The 17594-nt window shown below is 35.7% G+C and overlaps 1 protein-coding gene across 1 annotated transcript in view; it reads right to left on the bottom strand.

Annotated features, from left to right (window-relative positions):
* LOC138691325 (tRNA dimethylallyltransferase) overlaps window positions 1-17594 on the bottom strand; it is a 536598-nt gene that overhangs the window by 86177 nt on the left and 432827 nt on the right. Inside the window, exon 4 of the mRNA XM_069813208.1 lies at window positions 14337-14475. Within this exon, the coding sequence (XP_069669309.1) occupies window positions 14337-14475 (139 nt within the window). The remainder of the gene's footprint in view (window positions 1-14336; window positions 14476-17594) is intronic.

Below are 17594 nucleotides of genomic sequence, written 5' to 3'. Positions count from 1 at the left end.
TACTTTCCAAAGGTACCTTCAATGACCTATGTTCTCACTTGAAATTTGAAAGTTGATCCCTACTTCCGGTTTGTTACGGGAAATGGTACTACCAGGGTTACCTTCCGTCCGGCAAAAGGAGGACATGTCCTCTTGTTTAATCATTTTATCCTGTCTGGCAAGCATTTAAAAAAATTGAAATGTCCGGCATTTCGCATTTCAACTAGAATTAATATGAATATTGAATAATGTGCGATATTATGCATATAATATCTAAACCAGGGGGCGTCAAGTGACTACACTCTCGTGCGTACGTACAAACCCTCAAGCCCTGACGTACGGCTGCGGGCAAGGGTAGATGCTTCCACAGTGGCGGAGCTAAGAACTTGTACTGTATGTGAACCAATACAATTTAAATTAAGTGACACAGGGTACATTAGGGTCTGTTGGACAGTCGGGCATGTTGGACACAAGTGGCGAGGTAACACGTTAAAGTACAAAGTGTCCAACATGCCCGACTGTCCAACGGACCCTAATTTACCCTATTAAAGGATTTATCCTTCTATCAAACACGAATGTTTCCTGGACCAGATGTCCTATTTTAATTACGTAATTACTTTATATTTATTCTAACAAATGCAGCGGAGCGCACGGGTACAGCTAGTATGAAATAAATTTTTGTATGTTTGCACAACAATGAAACAAAAAAAATACTGTATACACTTTTATACAGATTAACACACTACGAAATAAAACTGTTCACTGTTTGCCTTCTTCTCATTACTATACAGTTCAATTAAGAAAATAAAACAACTGTACAAACGTTGTTATTCAAATACAATTCTGTAATAATAGTACTTTTTCTTATACATCAGAGATCCGCGGCGATTTTTGCAGTTTTCTGTTAGTAAGCAGCTTTTCAATTCGTGAAGCTATTGTTTTAGTACCAGCCAATCGCAAACATGCTTTCAAGTCTTCGTTACTGAATTGGCTTCTGTGACGTGACTTTGTAAACTTCATTACAGAAAACAGTGTTTCGCATACGTAGGTTGTCCCGAACATGCACAACGTTCTTGCAGCGAGATTGTGCAGTTTAGGAAACCTTTCTCGTGGAAAACAAGTATAGAAATGGCTAATACTTTTTCTGTTTTGATACTTATCCTTTAGCTCAATATCGCTTTGTAAATTAAGTATTTCTAATTGTAGTTCAGCAGGAATATCCAGGACACTCACTGAAAAAGATGTTGCAAATATCTTAAATTGTTGTTCAAGTTCTCTAATTTACTGATATCTAAGTTCGAAGTCTTCGCACAATTGTTGCATTATTCTTACATATTCTTCCATGTCCAAGGCTTCTAACAGGTTTCCCATGTACGTCCATAAATAAGGCAATTTCATTCCTAAGTGGGAGAAAATGTTCCAGAACTTTTCCTCGACTTAACCACCTTACCTCGGTATAGTAGAGTAAATCCCCATACTCACTGTTAATATCAAGTAGTGCCCTGAACTCCATGTGATTAAGTCCTTTAGACCTTATGAAATTAATTGTTCGCACAACAACATCCATTACATTGCTAAGGTTCATGTTTTTAGCACATAAATATTCCCGGTGCAAAATGCAGTGCACCGGTGCCCCCAAGCGATCTCGACAGATTCCACCACTGATAGACTGCAGTGTACAACTGTACTGCCCGCAGTGGAAGCCGTAAACAGACCTGTACGCCCTCTCGCGACCTTGAGTCTACCTGGAGGAGTCTGATCTAAACATATGGTGAAAATCTAGGGAAGATTTGAATAATTTCAAGGAAAAATTGTTCCGCGGCCGGGTATCGATCCCAGGACCCTTCGCTTAGCGCGCGAACGCTCTACCGACTGAGCTACCCCAGGAACTATACACGACACAGTCACAATTTTTCCTTTATATCCACACAACTCACATGGGCTGACAAGACGCCAGAACTCAACTATGAGTGCACACAATTCTGTGTGACTTAAATTGTGGCTTTCTGTTAACGTACCTCCAGTAACGAATGTATTATGCAAATCTGGCTTTCAGGTAGAAAAAGACACGTTCAAAATTAATAAAAATAATACAATTACTTTTATTAAAAAATATTTTTTTATCAAAGCGGGTAAAACGTTGTACGATATACTTATCGTAACTTCATTTGGTCCACGTACAGCAGGCATGTCAATTGATGCCCACAGGAGCAAGCGCGCGCTTTAGAGCTCAGGAGAGCCTGAGCGCTTTACAGTGGAAAGGAAAGAGACAGACGAAACAGGTAGTATATGCCGCTTGGTTGAGCTACATACAGGGATGTCCAGCACTGATTCAATAGATAAAGGGAAGAGAACTTATTAAAACTGTATCCATGTTAATTTTTAGATTTGCCTGAGAAGTATAAGTGCATTATAAGAATGTAAGTTTTAATTTTAATGCTCATTTTTCACAAGTTTGTTTTTTTTTTTAATTCAAAAGAAATATTTTCTCAACTTTTCTTGTAGAAAAGTGAAATTTTCAGATATAGGCCTATTTATTTAGTAGCCTTACAGAATGTTTTCGTAAATCTAATATACCGTACTGTATATACGTATTATTGAAGATAGTGTATTGAAAATTTTGAAAATATTCGCATGGAAATCGTTTGTAAGGAAATGAATTAACAAACCAACTACTGTTACATCATAAGCAAAAGATACGTGCCCATGTGTTGTAAAAATGTCAGCTCTATAGCTTCAGTAGATTTCAAGAAAATAATTTAATATTCTGATGACAGGAAGTTGCTCACAAATATCAACTTAAAAGTATAATGCGATAAGAGTTTTGTTATGTAATATTAGTTACACTTAAAACATATACAGTACCTAGGTAACTTTGCTTTCTACTATAATATTGTTTTGATTAGTTTATTGATTACTTTTGTAAGGCTAAAGATACCATCAGTATCAATTCCAACTTATCATGTCATACTCAACCTCTTTCTTTGGAATATCACTTTCTTTATGAATAATGTGTTTCATTCACTTAATACAGTATAGTTATACTACTATGGAATTTAAGTGAATATTCCTTCTTAATTCTCTATTATGTTATTAACATTTAAAACACAAATGCAATATTAAGAAATCAGTGTTAGTACTTTTGTTTTACTGATAATATAGATAATATTAAACAGAAAGAAGCCATATAAAAATAACGACATAAAATTTCACGTTCAGTTTGAAGTTTGTGCACCACTGTTTTCTTAATCCAACAGGTTGCTTATTCATATACACAACCCTTCCTTGCTGCCCGCGCACGACGTCAAGGTCAGAAAAATGCGCTTGCTTTGACATCACTGACGTACAATATAACAATCATGTGGTTTCACAAAACTTTAAGGACGAGTGTCAAAATGCTTTAAACAGGGGCGTTCTTAAACTTTTGACAGGCATGTGTATGTGTTTGTGTGGTGGCCACCTTCGATGTGCGCCTACTTGTTGACACGTCCGGGCTCGTACCTCAAATTCCTGCACCTTGGGATGTTCATTGCTTATTCGTGGCGGAGAGGCATCTTCCTTGGAAATGCCAGGAAGTTTGCTCTCCCGCGCAAAGCACGGCCTTCTCCGCTGAATGGAGGCGTTGGATTGCTTTCTCGGAATCCTACATAACTCGCGTACGGTACGCAACTCGACGGCGGCGGTCGGTGTATGAATGAAGGACACGCAAACCAAGGGAAGTGATAATTCTATTTGCGGCTTCGCACACACCTTCCAAGGTTCACAGGCTCGCAGCTTATGGGTGCGAAATGATGTACGCGCATCACACGCACAATGACATGCAAAATAAAAGGTGCGGTGTATGGGCTATTCCATATGAAATCGATCAGTAAAAAAACCTCGCATTTTTTTATACTCTAATTTTTTCCCTACTTATACAATGTGCTGAGGGGAGTGCATTTTCAAAAATATACTATCGAAAGTCAAACGGTTTTCGTATTATTGAGCGACAAATTTAGCGTATTTTAGAAAAACAAGCCTCTTTCAGCGCTCAGACCTCTGGAACCATTTACTGCAGAACATTGAACGGGAGCTCATTTTGAAGCTGACATTTGGTAGGTTATATTAAGAAGTAATCCTTATTTTTATTGTACACAGAGAGACAGATACTCTGATTTTACTTGTTTTTAGGCTTTTTGATCATTTGTAAAAATGTAAACAATTACTGAGAAAAAACCTTGCATTATTAAGAGGGATTCGGCATTGTTTGCTTAGTGGTAAGGCAATAAGTTTCGAGGGTATTAAATAGATTATTTTCACACGCCTGGACTTGAACGGCGCAGTACCGCTCGCACTGGCCGAGAGCTGAAGATAAGCGAGCGTTGGGCGTCATTTTTTCCTGTGTTTATGAAAACCTGTGATAAAGCTAGCCCAGCCATGACTGCTAGACGACACATCACGTGTTTGTCTCCTGGCCTTGCTTGTCTCGGCTAAGCTCCCGTCTCACAGTCAGCTGGTTAGTTCACGCGCGTACTATTTATTTTCTTTATTTTATATTTTCAATACTTTCTTATCAACATACCATCAGTAAAAAATATGTGTTTATTTGTGCTTTCAATGCGGAAGCTAACTATATATTTTTTAAATATTTTTTCCTAGCCAAAGGCGTCTTAATGAGGAAAAATCTAAATTTCTCCATTTCAATAAAAAGTAAGAAAATCTGTTTATATGTCAATATAAACTTTAATTTGTCAGCATCAAAATAAACCATGATTTTGATCATTGGGTGAAAGGATTTCGGAGGTACAACAGTTTAAAGTTGCTAATTTTATGAAAATACGATAAATTTAAATATTTTAAATTTAAACACTATGAAGTTCCGATGCCTCAAACTTTGCACAAAGCATTGCATCACAGTTCTCTACGTGCAAAAAAAAAGTTTCATTGTATTTAGAAATTGTAAGGTCAATTTTCTCTATATTTCGGTCGATTTGAGATGGAATAGCTCGTATATTACACATCACAACAGCCCGGATTTCCATGCACTATCAAATCTTAAAACATATTCATGCACTATAATATGAGTCCTATAGTTCCAAAACGTGTCTTATCCACTTTAGTTTTTTTTTTTTTCATAAATCAAGAAAAACTTTTTCAAATTTTTTTATGTTAAAATAAAATGTTTTCACCCTTTAAAATAAATATTTTATAGTACATTGGTCAGGAATAAAAGCTCAGTAGGCTACTTTGTTCAATAAGGTTTTTATTTAAATGTTAATATTGGAGAATGCAAGTTTTTGGAAACAACATAGTTGGATAAGGCATGATTTGGAAAAATAAAAAAATCTTCAATGTTACAAGAAATCAAATCAAAAAGTTTTTTTAAGTAGATTATTTTACGACGCTGTATCAAAATCTCAGGTTATTTAGCGTCTTCATGAAATCGTGATAATGCCGGTGAAATGAGTCCGGAGTCCAGCACCGAAAGTTACCCAGCATTTGCTCATATTGGGTTGAGGGAAACCCCCGGAAAAAAAATCCTCAACCAGGTAACAGATGCCATGTTGCTAATTTCAGTTGGTTCGAACATTTCTTAATGTGATCACAAGCATTTAAAAAAACGGGCAAGCACTTCCTTGTTTCCACTTTTCGCTTGTAGACTTCGCTCTTTAGCCAACCTCACAGGTGACCTCAGTGGCCAAGTAATGACTCCACTGCGACCGATCCAATGCCTAGGATAGGTTTCGTTGAGGTACTGGATCACTGGGCGGCTGGAATGTGCAGGGGACCTATCTTGTTGAAAGCAAATACGAGCCCGTGTTGCCAAAGGAACGTCCTTCAAATATTCTGGTAACACATGCGCACGTACATATGAACAACATGACAGACAATAGTATTAATATAACCTAATGTCGTTTTGGTTCCGTCTGCATTAATGTGAGCAATTATGCGGAGGAAGAAAAAAAAACTCATGCCTGTTATTTTGAAACAGCTGTTTCTCGGAAACCATTGAGAATAGTAATAATAATAATAATAATAATAATAATAATAATAATAATAATAATAATAATAATGATTTATTTAACCTGGCAGAGTTAAGGCCATACGGCCTTCTCTAACACTCAACCAGGAGTAAAAACTGCGTTACAAAAAACACTACAAATTTACAAAGTACACTACAATTTTACACACAAAACTGAATAAGATAATAATAATAATAATAAAATGTAAACAACAAGTAAGAAGAAATCAGACATAATATATAACATAGAGAAAGAAAGAAAAAAGCATAATAAAATGTGAACAGCAGGTCAAAAATACATGAGGCATACCAAGTATAAAAAAATAAGACAATTATTGATAATAATAATAATAATAATAATAATAGTCATAATAATAATAATAATAAATAAGAATAGTAATAATAATAATGATAATAACAATAATAATAACAGGCCTAATATTAATAATAATACTAATAGTAGTAATAAAATAGTGCAGTCCAAAGCATACAATGAATACAATATTTTTAAGTACACACAGTAAGGAAAATTATGATTATATATAGCTCAACTTATCACATTAGAGATATACCGTTATCGGAAAATATGAAAACAAAAATATAAAATAAGTTAAATATCACTAGAACATTAAAAAAAATGTGAATACGTGGAAACATGCAATACAACACTTGTCATAATAGTAAGTTAGTTTGGCAACTCGTCATAAGATAATTTTCTAACTTGGATTTCAAAGATTTCAATGTTCGGCAGCCCTTGACTTCAGGCGGCAGAGAGTTCCAGTGACGAGAGGTAGCAACAGTGAAAGATGAGGAATACAGAGATGATGTGTGAAGTGGAATTTCTAGCGTGTTATCGCGTTGTGATCGAGTATTAATATTATGATAGCGAGAAAGAGTATGAAAACGAGCGAATAAGGCATGCATATAATATTATAATGTTTTTCCTTTAGAATCGCTCATACTTTCATCCCCCACCTTATAGCCAGAGGTTGGATTTTTTTTTGGTATTAACTATATAAGCAAAATGTGTTAAAACTTAATTTTATGCATGGAAAAACCAAATCCATTAATGAAAGTCCAAAATTAAGTGAAATATATCCGCAAACTTTCGCGAAATTGTAGAAATCAACGACATTTTTTAAAGTTTCCTTAGGGTACGAAATATGCTCGAAATTGTTGTTTTTTCACGAAATATTCACCGAAATTAAACCATTTTAATCACCGAAATAATGGTAAAATAATCACCATAAAATCACACCCCTACGTATGCTACTTTCCTCCTGAAGTACTCAGTAGAAGGCGAGGGAGCATAATGGGGTAACGTAAGTCTGAAGTGCAAGGATCCGGCTCGGTTCCGACCCTCGAAAAGCCGAGACAGCCGATATCTGATTGAAAGACGTGCGTGAAGTCTAAGCTGACAGGCGTTTCATAGCACGATCATTCATATACAGTGAAACCTGTTCAAATCGGAACCTGAATAATCCGGAATCCTGTCTATTTCGGAACAATTTATTGGTCCCGGCGAAATTCGTATGTATTATATGCAATTTTTCCTGAATAAAATGGAAACTGTCCAACGCGGAAACGGAAACTGCCTGCTACTGTTCAAAACGGAAATAATATTTTGGGCACACTATATTTTGTAACTATATTTTGAAACAATGTGTAATTTCAAGGAATATACGAAATATATAGGTCATTAAATTAAAAACAAGTTTTCTTTGCAAAATTTTAGAGGATAGGAGGGTGTATTGGCCTGTCGGTCATAAATTTTATTACTCTGTTGACTAGGCAGACGAGTCCCTTCAGAGATTTTCAATGCTTCAAACCAGTATAGCTAAACAGAGAGCAAGTGTAGTGATTTCCTGGTAAAAAAAAAGTTGTGTAAAATGTAACATTAACATCAAGTGATGAAGTAAAAGTTATCGAGTTAAAGAAAAATTAGAAACGAAGTGTATGTGAAATAATGTTGAAGTTCAGTTGTGGAAAACTCAGGTGTGATACTTTAAAGTTAAAGATCATAATGAGTGAGTGGCTTGCGGCCAATATTGGTAACATAAAAGGAACCAGAAAACAACTGTGTATGTGGAAATAAATAAACTGTTGTGTGAGTGGGTTCTTCATGACCTTTCAAAGAACATGTCAAGTTGTAAATCTATTCTGCAAAGCAAGCCATTGTACTGGAAAAGAAAAAGCAGAATTCAAAGCTTCTAATGGATGGCTCCTAGTCCAATTAATTAATAATGTGCAGTCATATACAATACAGTATTATAGTATAGTTTTGGATATTAAATTGAATGAGATTAGTAAACTTTAGTAGTGTTTAATTACTAATAAGTGAGTTACGATACTATTTTCATCAAGATGATTCACCAACGGAATAAGCGACGGAAGGCTGATTTAATGTGAGTAGTGTTAAACGGAATATTTTGTACTACTTGCAGTTTGCGGCATGCCATTTTGTTTTTCATGTATACGAATGATAAAATATTCCATTTTAATGTAACACCTGAATAATACGGAAACCTGTCCACAACGGAAAAAAAATTAGGACCATGTCACTTCCGTCTTGAACAGGTTTCACTGTATTTTATAACAGAACGTAAAATACGAGTACGTGTCACATTTATGGGAAAACTACGAACGCAAAGGAAAAAGTAAATAAGTCATTGTTCTAAATACATTTTTTAAAAACAAATATCGAAATGTTTGCAGGTATATTCCTTAAATCCTGTATATATGTATATAGTCGCTGACTAGTTGAAATATATACAGAAGAGTTTTACAATATAGTCTACTAGTACAACACAAAGTTTTAATATCAATACTTAATGCAACACAGAAATATTCATGAAGCGCTGTTGAGTGTTATGAATTCATCTACAGAATAAAAGGCGTGAGAAATTAGATACTTCTTTAATTTGGCCCTAAATAATCTTACGTTTCAGTTTGATTTTTTATATGCTTAGGGAAGCTATTAAAAATGTTTATTGTCATATAACTAGGGAAAGGAAGTTCATGCATTTGCATTTATTCTCTACCGTTGTGTGAATATGCTGAAAGATATCTACATGAATCACAAATTCCTGAATACAATGATATTACTTTTATTCTGCATAAAAGTGCGTATTTCGCCTTTATTTATAAAAGCACCATATTTTAACATTTATACAGGGAAACTGCATATTATGTATGTTTATCTGTCTTTCCCTCATTTTTAAAAGTGTGTAACCTCGTAAACACGACTAATTTACGTTTATGAATTTTGAACGTAACGATGACGCCCTCATAGGGAGCCTCTCAAGTTAGCAATTGGTATTCCTTTACTGCAGTCTCTAGTAGATTTCGATAGAACAATATCCAGTTTAACATCAGTTCCAGGAAATGTAGGAGATAAAGTGAACGAAAAAACAGCAAATATTTTCCAAAAACCCTGACTATTATCAACTTAAAGAAATTCAAGATATTCTCGAAGGAAAAACACCCCAAAAACCAAAAAAAATTTCTATAGAACAGCTCACAGCTTTTGTGTAAGTCCCTCTTACTTCTTGTGACGTAGAACGAAGTTTTTCGCGCTACAAAGCTATGCTGAGAGACAACAGGCGAAGAATGACAACAGAAAACATACGTCACTGCTTAGTTGTGAACTGTAACAGCATAAATTGAGCAGTCAGCAATGAGGCAAGCACTTCAAAATCTATAGACTAAACGTAAGTTAACTATACTTTATTATTCTGTTAAAATAATCTCAGACTGATAATGCATATTTTGTAGCATCTATATAATTTAAACTGGTAATGGAAATTACGGGAAAACGGCTGAACGGATTTTAATAAATGACCCCTCATTTTGAAGCTTGGAACTCAAATTTTTCAGAAAAATAGTAGTTTTCAGTGAAATGTCAATTTTTCAACATAATTTTCCTATTTTCCAATATCCATCTGTCGTCAGTTTTGAGCTAATTGCATTTCAGAATAAAACAAAACACACACTAAAGTAAACAATATTACACGAAGGCCATGATCTGCAAGAATTCTGACATATTTAGAGCTCAAATTAAATTGGTTATTAAAAACTTAACTTACTAAAAATAATTTACAGGTTCGATTCTGTGGTGTGTAATTTTCTGGGTACAGCTGTGTATTGGATATTAAAAACTACAAACCTTGAGGTGGTTTGATGACATTATTACTATTAGAAATGAAATATTATTGTAGTTAATGCCGTGATGTGACTGTTTTTCATTAATTATACATATTAATGCTATTGATGATATGAATGTGAAACGTTTTGAGGTTATACAAGTAGAGGTCTAGATGTAGAGAATAACTTAGATTATATTTTGATTTCTATATTTTACTGAGTGGCGGCTACATAGTATAGGGTAAACTAGGGTCTGTTGGACAGTCGGGCATGTTGGACACTGTACTTTAACGTGTTACCTCGCCACTCGTGGCTACTTCCGGCATTGACTTCTAGCAGAATGTGGTGCCCACAAGTGGCGTGGTAACACGTTAAAGTACAGAGTGTCCAACATGCCCCACTGTCCAACAGACCCTAATTTACCCTATACAGTATATGTTACTGAAAGCTATAAAACTTACGTAAGATAACACGTGGTAACACGTTAAAGTACGGAGTGTCCAACATGCCAGACTGTCCAACAGACCCTAATTTACCCTATATAGTATATGCTACTGAAAGCTATAAAACTTACGTAAGATAATAATATTATTAAAAATCAAATATTTTTATAGTTATTAATCAAGTGGGCTTGGGTCCTTTTCATATATTCAATGGTGGTGTGGTGTAGATATTTATATGCGTGGTTCTCTTCAGTATTGGCTCGAGAGAGAGAGTATCTTTCATTATTATGGAAGCAAATAATTTTCAGAATGTCTGATATTCTTCATTGAAAATAAATCTGAAAAATGTTTATTTTGAACGTCTAATGAACTTAGTTTGCAGCATTTGCTGCACAAGCCACTAGTATTTATCTATTTTTACTGCATAAATGCATACATATTCTTCACGTTTTTAGCGCATGAACTTCCTTTCCCTGAATATAACGCACTCCTTTTTGTAGCACGATAGACTTTTCGATGGAGTATGAAAGTCATTTTTTGACAGACGGACAGACAGACAGACAGACAGGCAGGCAGGCAGGCAGGCAGGCAGGCAGGCAGGCAGGCAGGCAGGCAGGCAGGCAGGCAGGCAGGCAGGCAGGCAGGCAGGCAGGCAGGCAGAGAGATAGATAGATAGATAGATAGATAGATAGATAGATAGATAGATAGATAGATAGATAGATAGATAGACAGACAGACAGACAGACAGACAGACAGACAGACAGACAGACAGACAGACAGACAGACAGAGAGATAGATAGATAGATAGATAGATAGATAGATAGATAGATAGATAGATAGATAGATAGATAGATAGATAGATAGATAGATAGATAGATAGATAGACAGACAGACAGACAGACAGACAGACAGACAGACAGACAGACAGACAGACAGACAGACAGACAGACAGATAGATAGATAGATAGATAGATAGATAGATAGATAGATAGATAGATAGATAGATAGATAGATAGATAGATAGATAACAACCGTCCTGTATACTCCGTAAATCTGCATTGTTTGTCGTGAGCTCCGTGCAACGTGACGGCCACGTGATCGCATTTCTCAGAGCTGCCAACTCCTGAGTCACCAGCGGGCGCCCATTACTCACAGCGCAGCATTGCACTGGCGCCCTGGGCTGTCCAGGCCTGACGTCGCTTTCACCCTCATTCATACCCATATGAAAGAAATCGTTCTAGATTCCTGCCCACTGTAACGATCCGTTTAAGAAATTAAATAATGCCAATAATTACAGTCACAGCAGCAGTAACTAGTCCATTACGAACCAGTTTAATCCTGTAATAACTCAATTGCTGCATTACACACTATTTATTAGTTACCTCACCTCTGTTGAATGCTGTGCTGAATAATACCGTGGACAACGGAAACTTCATCTCATTTAACAGTTTAGGTGTTTATTCCTTCAGTTTTCTCCCCCGTTTCCACTTCTTATTTCTTATTCTTATATTACCCTTCGCCATCATCCCTCGTTGCGTTACTTTCCAATGTGTAAAATTGAAGTGCGCATGCTCATGGCGGTTTCAAACCGTTTGAAACTGCTGCAGAAACAAACCTATTGTAAAATAATGGTGTTTCAAAAGTAACGCATAAGTGCAATTAATATTGAATGAGGAGATTCAGGACAAAAAAAACTCAAATCTTCTATTTAGAAAGGGTTTTTTTATGGAAACAAATAATTTTGTAACTATTGTTGTGTGATTTATGACCATAGACCGGAACTTTGGCAGAATACCTTTTTACATGTGTTAAATCTATCTGTACGAATTATACCTTTGTGATTGAAACGTCACAGTTTTACATTGCCCTTTTCTGATTTTTTTAAATATAAATGCTTAATTTACAAAATAAATGCTTTTTTTTGCCTTTATATGATTATTTATCTATTATTTATTAATTTATTACTAAAAATTGCCTACAGGTATATTTTAATTTATTTCTATAACCGCTACAATGAAAGTGACTTCACCGAATGTCAGTCAGTTGATATTGTCTTTGCAACAATGAGTGCTGCCGTGCAAAAATATGTAACAGTAAGCGTTTTAATTATCGCTTGTGGTTATTTGACAAGGCAACAATGAGTGCGGGTCTAAAGTTATTTTTCTTTCAGTTTTCTTTGCGACGTTGTTGTAGCTAGCTTAATATTTCATATCGCAACATATCAGTACAACCAAACACAAAAATGCACTTTCCAAGGCTAGTGGGAAGAAGTAATTGCAACATCGAGTCGAAAATCTCAATTTGCATTCGACTTACATAAAGCTTTTCTTGCTGCCGAAATCCATTTGTGGAAAGTGCGAGGTTTTTGTAATTGCCTTTTCTTGCGTATTTTAGCTATTTGTAACGTCTTTTTGCCTGCCTATTTGAGCTATTTATGATGCCCTTTTGCCTCCCTATTTTAATGATTCATAATGCCTAATTTTTTTTTTCGTGTTTACTGATGCAGGAAACATTGTTACTAAACGTAGAGCGGCACTTAATTCGGAGCATGTGAATGCACTCACATGTTTAAAATCATGGACGAAGTAGTATTAACTAGGTGAGTCTTCATACTTTTTTGTTATTTATGTTTGTCTCAAAAATTGCCGGAGAAATTGACACAATAAATTATAAGTCTCATAATAAATATGTTAGTAAGTAATTAGAATAGTAGTTTTCTAATATAACGATACAATATATTAATAGTACATTATGCAACGAGCCTATAATGAAGGTAATTAAGAAGTGAGTATGGATATTTATGAAACGAGCGGAAGCGAGTTTCATAATTTTCATACGAGCTTCTTAATTACCATTATAGGCGAGTTTCATACGACTTTTTATGCTCGACCATATTTCTAACTTGATATTATTAATTTTTTAAGCAATGTCCCGTATGTTGTGAGATGTGCGTAGACGCGAAAGTATTGATTTTTTCCGAGGAACAGATGTTCACATTGACCTTGCTAGGCCATAAGAACCTACAGAGATAACATTGAAATTAAATTAGACATTGAAAAACGAGATGACAAATTGAATTTATTTGAATATTATTTACAATTAACGCTAATTATTATAGTAACAGAACATAACCTTCTGCGACAGTATTAGATTTCCAGCCTCCGTGACTTTTCGCTAATTTTCTTTCGATTGCATATCCGAGAATAATCGATACTTGCGGTTTTATAACGGTAGAAAGCTGACCTGTCATTGGCTGAACAGTTGTAACCTGAGTCGTCATTGGCTGAAAGACCTGACCTTTAGTTAGTAGGTGTACTTTAATGACATGCATTAAAGGTCTGCTACCAGGTGTATAATTACTACATTTCGGCATGGTGGAGCATAAAAAAATTTTTCAAGTCGATCAAAACTCGATTCATCTTCGATTAATCGATTAAATTCAAATAGTTAATCGATTAAATATTTTGATCGATCAACAGCAATAATAATAATAATAATGATAATGATAATAATAATAATAATAATAATAATAATAATAATAATAATAATAATAATAATAATAATAATAATAATGCTCAGGTAGGTGTATGTATTTTTTTATACATCGTAAACCGTTTGATCTTTCGTCACAGGTCCTGTTCTAGCAATCCCTAGAACAAGAGGGCCGATAGATACACCGAAGAGAAGGGAAGTACTAAGTGCAAAGTGTGGTTAGGTGCTGCGGTTGTTCCGCTTCCTCCGCTATTAATAGAGACAGCACAGCGTCTGACCTGATCGCACTGCAGCCACAGAATGCAGGAATGCGGGTAGCGCAGTGGTCCACCGAGCTCGCTGCCTCCCGCAGCCGACCGCTGCTCCCGCAAGATGGCGCTGTGCGTGCGCCCCGTCTGGCGGAATACCTGCAGCGACCTGCAACACGCACCACATTCAGGCAGATTAGATACATTGCGAACAAAACCGGTCATTTCGACCGAAAATAAAAATGAGTTTTTTTAAGGTTTAGGTATGTTTTGTTTATTTATTTGAATATACAATTTTTGAACCCTATTTTACCCGAAAGTACATTAGGGTTATACGAGTAGTTATAGCCTGACGGTCTTACTAATAAAAACTCTATATACAGACGTTTAACTGTCTTATACTTATACAATGAGTAGCTCATTTATACGTCGTGTGTAAATTCCTTACTAATAATCACTACATACGTCGTGTATAACAGTATGACTGTTACACAGCTACGTCATAGTTTCGTCATTACTTCGTTACGAAAGGTAATAGAATATCTGAGGTTCTCTATTGCATCCGGTAGAGCGCTCTACTGTGGAGTGTGAAATATCGATAGTACAACTAGCTCTAATCGATTACCACACTATATTTTGGCCAAAGAGTACAAGCTACAGCAATATTATTCTACTTATTCTGTGCTCTTTGGTGTGTTCTTCTGTGGTTACAAGGCATCCATCATCATAAAATGACAGTCGATATGAACAGCTGTTAGAGGGGCGGCCATTTTTTTCTTTGTATACAACGCTTAAACAAGGAGTTTCGTGTATATAACTACTGCAAAGCAATTCCCATTGTATAGTTACAGCCTGTTTATACGTCCATAGCTTATTCACGGTTTATTAGTAACGTTTTCTGTCTCAACGCTGCATAAGTCTCGTATATAAACTATACACGGTTTATTAGTAAGACCGTGAGTTTATATTATTACTAGCCGTACCCGTGCACGTCGCTGCACCCGTTAGAAATAAATATAAAGTAATTAGATAAATAAAATAGGACGTTTGATAGAAGGATAAATCGTTTAAAATGTTACTTAATTTAAATTGTATTAAAATATTAAAATGTAATCATTTTGATCCAGAGAGCACTCATTTGGTGCAATGGCAATAACATGTTTCTTAATTGTTATTACTAGACTTCGTGGAATTGCCACGAGAATCGCAAGGTTTACTTCGCACGCGGTATACTGGGTGTTCATTTCAAAGTGTGTCATGACGTCACTGTTGTTGGGTCACCGATTTGAAGCGAGTTTCAGTTTATATGTTAGAGAAGTTGCCTATTATTTAAGGCGTTCTTCAATCTGAACTTGAAAACGTGTACGATATAACTTGAACGTCGTAGCAACAGATGGCGGTCTGTACGGTCTGTGTGCTACCATAACCTCTTTCGAACTGTGTTTTGCGCCGGCAAGTCGTACGCAGGGTATTTATTATCATCGGTTGCGTACGGTAACATTCCACAACACAAATCAAATGCTCCGTGTCCATGTTGACCGTCGAAGTTAATGTCAACAAATACGTAAGTAATCGTCTTAACCCTCTCCCCATATCCCGACAGTACGTATTTCCAAACAGTTCACATTCCTGCCACTACCGGCGTTACCGTACGTATCGGCACGTACTCTTCAGAATGAACGCCGTACTTGCTAGCCAACTTCTCTGCCTCTTAGATTATACACCTGAGCTGCGGAAGTGTAGGAAGATTGAATTCTCTAGGCTCATCAGCTAGCCACATGACGGCATACAGCGAGCCATGACACATTTTGAACTGAACACCCAGTAGACTGTATGAGAAGGGGCCGTGCAACGGATGGAGTATGCCTCTGATGTAAACACTGAGCAGTATACTGCGGTTACAATAAAACCTGTATCCTGCATTCAAGAAATATAATGAATGATCATTGAAGTAGGAAATGTCTAAACATGTAAATACACAATTATTTTGTAGTGAGATATATTAACTCTTAAAATGTAATGTAAGATACTCAACATCATTCTTGAATATGTGCATTTCAGTGAAGAGTTACGTACATTTTGAGCGACTGCAAAGTAATCTCCTCCGATGGTCACTTAAACAGTTTTTATATTGGGAAATGTAGGTTCAACATCACACGATGTAATAGGTGCATATTTGAAGAACGGAAAGTTACTACTTTTTAGTACACCAACTTCAGACGTCTTGTCGTGACCTGATAGCATATCATTTATAATACGAAGTTGTGAATAGGCAGAATTTTTAGCAATAAAGTTTCTCAACTTACATTTCACTTTTTCTGAAATTAGTGAATTTTTATTTTGGATAACGGTTTGTGATACTTTATCCACTATATTAAGGGCTTCTGAGAGTTGTAGTTCAGACGATTCTAACAGGGTGATGCTTTTGCACACGATTTTAAAATTAGAGTCAGTGAACACAATATCTTCCAATATTCAGAAGGCAATTATTTTATAGCTGCAACAGCGGAACTGTCTGTGCTATCCAATGCATCAATTACCTCCATTATTTTACTGCAATGTTCCGCATAATTCTTGTCTGCACTGAACAAATGTTAAGCTTTGACTATTCCAACCACAGTAATGCAAAAACAAGTGCTTACATAGGAATACATTAGCTGTAGCTGCTCTATCTATTTGGACAGGTCACAACTCTTAACATGAACTGCTTATACTACGAGACCGGGCGGTCGCCCACCTCTTCTATACTACCGTACATCGGCAACCTCATAGCATGCTGCGTGTGGCAATTCAACGAAGTCTAGTTATTACCAATTATTTTTGGAAAAGCGAAAATTACCACAAAAATTTTGGCTACAGATTTATTATGTTATGTTATACATTATATTATATTTTATTATATAAAAAGTGTGTTGATAACGGATGTACTCCAATAAGAAAGTTTTTAATTTGTGTGAGCTCATGAATCTCAGGAGGAACAACTTTTACAACAGCGCAACATTATCTGTTTGGCTCATTGCCCAATTTTTTGCATTGCATTTATTGCATATATATTTTATGTATTTTAACACGATTCAATTGAGTATAGTTAAAATTTGAATTATAAAATAAGGGATTGCTAAGCTAACGTACTATTACTGCATACTAAATCAATACACTCACGTTGTTCGTTAATCCTCTGAGATAAAAATGAATGTGTACATAAAAATGACTTTAGGAAATACAGGAAACGAATGTACAGAATAGCCTATCAAGTTTTCTGTGCATAAGAAGCTATTTTAATCTTAC

The sequence above is a fragment of the Periplaneta americana genome, chromosome 2, assembly GCF_040183065.1.
Source record: "Periplaneta americana isolate PAMFEO1 chromosome 2, P.americana_PAMFEO1_priV1, whole genome shotgun sequence".
Classification (NCBI taxonomy): Eukaryota; Metazoa; Arthropoda; class Insecta; order Blattodea; family Blattidae; genus Periplaneta; species Periplaneta americana.
This window is presented reverse-complemented; position numbering and strand designations above follow the sequence as displayed.